General features: G+C 55.6%; 1 protein-coding gene across 1 annotated transcript; it reads right to left on the bottom strand.

Moving 5' to 3' along the window:
• Positions 1-580: 580 nt before the first annotated feature.
• LOC137144522 (calmodulin, striated muscle) lies at positions 581-1,036 on the bottom strand. Its single transcript, XM_067534885.1, has one exon. The coding sequence runs from the start codon at positions 1,028-1,030 to the stop codon at positions 581-583; it is 450 nt and encodes a 149-aa protein (XP_067390986.1). The 5' UTR covers positions 1,031-1,036.
• Positions 1,037-2,258: the final 1,222 nt, after the last annotated feature.

Here is a 2,258-nt window from a genome sequence, read left to right as displayed (position 1 = left end):
TAATGAACATACAGCCCCAGTCCTACCACCACAACCGTGCAAGGCGACCCTGGTGTCGGTATGGAACCACAGTGACTTCAACAGGGCCCCACCTGACAGGGTGGTTCTCCTAGCATGGACCCAATGCAGGAGTGGGGTCTGGATGTGGCTTGAAAGATGGTGCAAATTGCCAAGGACGTGATCCTGAAAAACCCAGCCCAGCTGAGGAATCCTTGCTCCTAGGGAAAGTCACCAGGAATAAGGACTGGAAGCATCCGGCCCCCTTTGCTGACTGCACGTCTCTTCCAACGCCACAGGCTGCCCGTTCCTAAAGGAAACCTAATTATTTCAACAGGCCTAAACCAGGTGTGTGACCAGAGACACTTCATTTTAGATGAGCCACAGGACTTAGGCTAAGAAGCAGGGTAAGTCACAGCCGGCCTGTAGAATAAAGTAAGAGAATAAAGGGGAAGAAACCAACAGAGCAGCAGAGACATGCATAGGCTTCGGGCAAGAGGGGAGAGCCCATTGACGGGTAGGTTACAATGAAAGGAAGCAAATGAATGAGCGAAACTATGCGGTACCAGGAAAGCAAGTTTCCTCACTTCTCCGTCATCATCCGAACAAACTCCTCGTAGTTGACTTGCCCGTCGCTGTTGCTGTCGGCCTCCTTGATCATCTCGTCCACCTCCTCGTCCGTCAGCTTCTCGCCCAGGTTGGTCATGACGTGGCGGAGCTCCGCCGCGCTGATGTAGCCGTTCTTGTCCTTGTCGAACACCCGGAAGGCTTCCCGGATCTCCTCCTCGCTGTCCGTGTCCCTCATCTTCCTCGCCATCATGGACAGGAATTCGGGGAAGTCGACCGTGCCGCTGCCGTCGGCGTCCAGCTCGCCGATCATGTCTTGCAGCTCGGCCTCGCTGGGGTTCTGCCCCAGCGACCGCATGACCGTCCCCAGCTCTCCGGTGGTGATGGTCCCGTCTCCGTCCTGGTCAAAGAGCGAGAAGGCTTCTTTGAACTCCGCGATCTGCTCCTCCGTCATCTGGTCGGCCATGCTGGCGCCTTCGCCGCGTCTGTGTCACACAGCCTCCCGGATCGCTGGCGGAATGCACGCTCGTTTCGCCCTGCCTCAGCGCGTGGGCACAGGCAGGGAAATCACCTCCTGACGTGCGCTCAGCTGGCGGCGTCAGCTGTAAAGCAGAACATCCACACCCTCTGCCTCGCCTGAGAGCCCGGAGCTGGCTTGCACACCTGTGTGAAGTCAGTGGGAGGATCAAGCCCCTTATCCTCTTCGCAAACCACCCTGGAAACAGGCACAAGGGCAGCCGTGGCTGCAGGAGACGGGGGTTAATAGTAGGGGCAGAGGCCTCTGCAGAAGGCACATACTGATATTAGCATGGAAACTATTCGAGAGAGGGGGACTATATCTGTCTGTCTGTCTGTCTGTCTCTGCATGGTGCCTGAGCACTCTGAGACCTCCAAGGAAAAAGAGTATTTAGAGACGGTCCCTCTTTTGGCCGCATGCCATCAGAAGAGGATTTCGTAGCCAAGATACCCTGATCTAGGCAGGCCAGCCACGAATGGTGAAATCAAGGAGGATGCAATTGTTTCCCCCCCTCACACACCACTTTCCAGTTGATTTTCCCCCTCCTGCTTCAGGCTTAGAGCTCAGATTTCTGGGGGTCAGCACTAGCCTCCGGCCGGCTATGTCATGTAACGCCAGCCAGTAGATCAGGCTGTCAATTCAAATCAGGGGGACGTGCAGGTTGTCTCCCCAGAGCTCAGAGCTTGTGGTCTCAGAGCCCGGTTACTCACAGCAGCAGCTGCTGTCCGGTGGGTAGGTTGTAGGGCTGGGAGTTAAGAGAGCAGGGACCTTTCGGTTCCGCTGAGCTGGGGCACGTCACGTTGCTTCTCCGTGCCTCAGTTTCCCTGCCTCTAAAAGGGGATCATGATGATCTACGGAATAGAAGTGGTATCCAAGCAATATTATTCATTGCTCTTCTAGCTCTCCTCGCCAGCCTGTGGAACCCATAAGGCCCAGTCCCTCAAAGGTATTTAGACAATTAAGTCCCATTAAATCAGTGGTGCCTAAATCCCTTTGAAGATCTGAGCACAGAGGAGTCAAAACTGAAAATCCCTGCCTGGGCAGCAGAATGCAGGGGTCAATCTCTCTCCTCCTTCGCTGGAGATACTGGGCACTGCACACTGGGTGAGGGCAAGCAGAGGGGATCGTGGGACGTCAGCTGGTTGAGGGGACTGTCTTCCGTGGGTGGCAAACGCCA

Source organism: Emydura macquarii, unplaced genomic scaffold (genome assembly GCF_026122565.2).
Source record: "Emydura macquarii macquarii isolate MOO-44397 ecotype Brisbane River unplaced genomic scaffold, CSIRO-AGI_Emac_v2 contig_3470, whole genome shotgun sequence".
Classification (NCBI taxonomy): domain Eukaryota; kingdom Metazoa; phylum Chordata; order Testudines; family Chelidae; genus Emydura; species Emydura macquarii.
The sequence above is the reverse complement of the archived record's forward strand: the minus strand, read 5'-3'. Positions and strand labels throughout refer to the sequence as shown.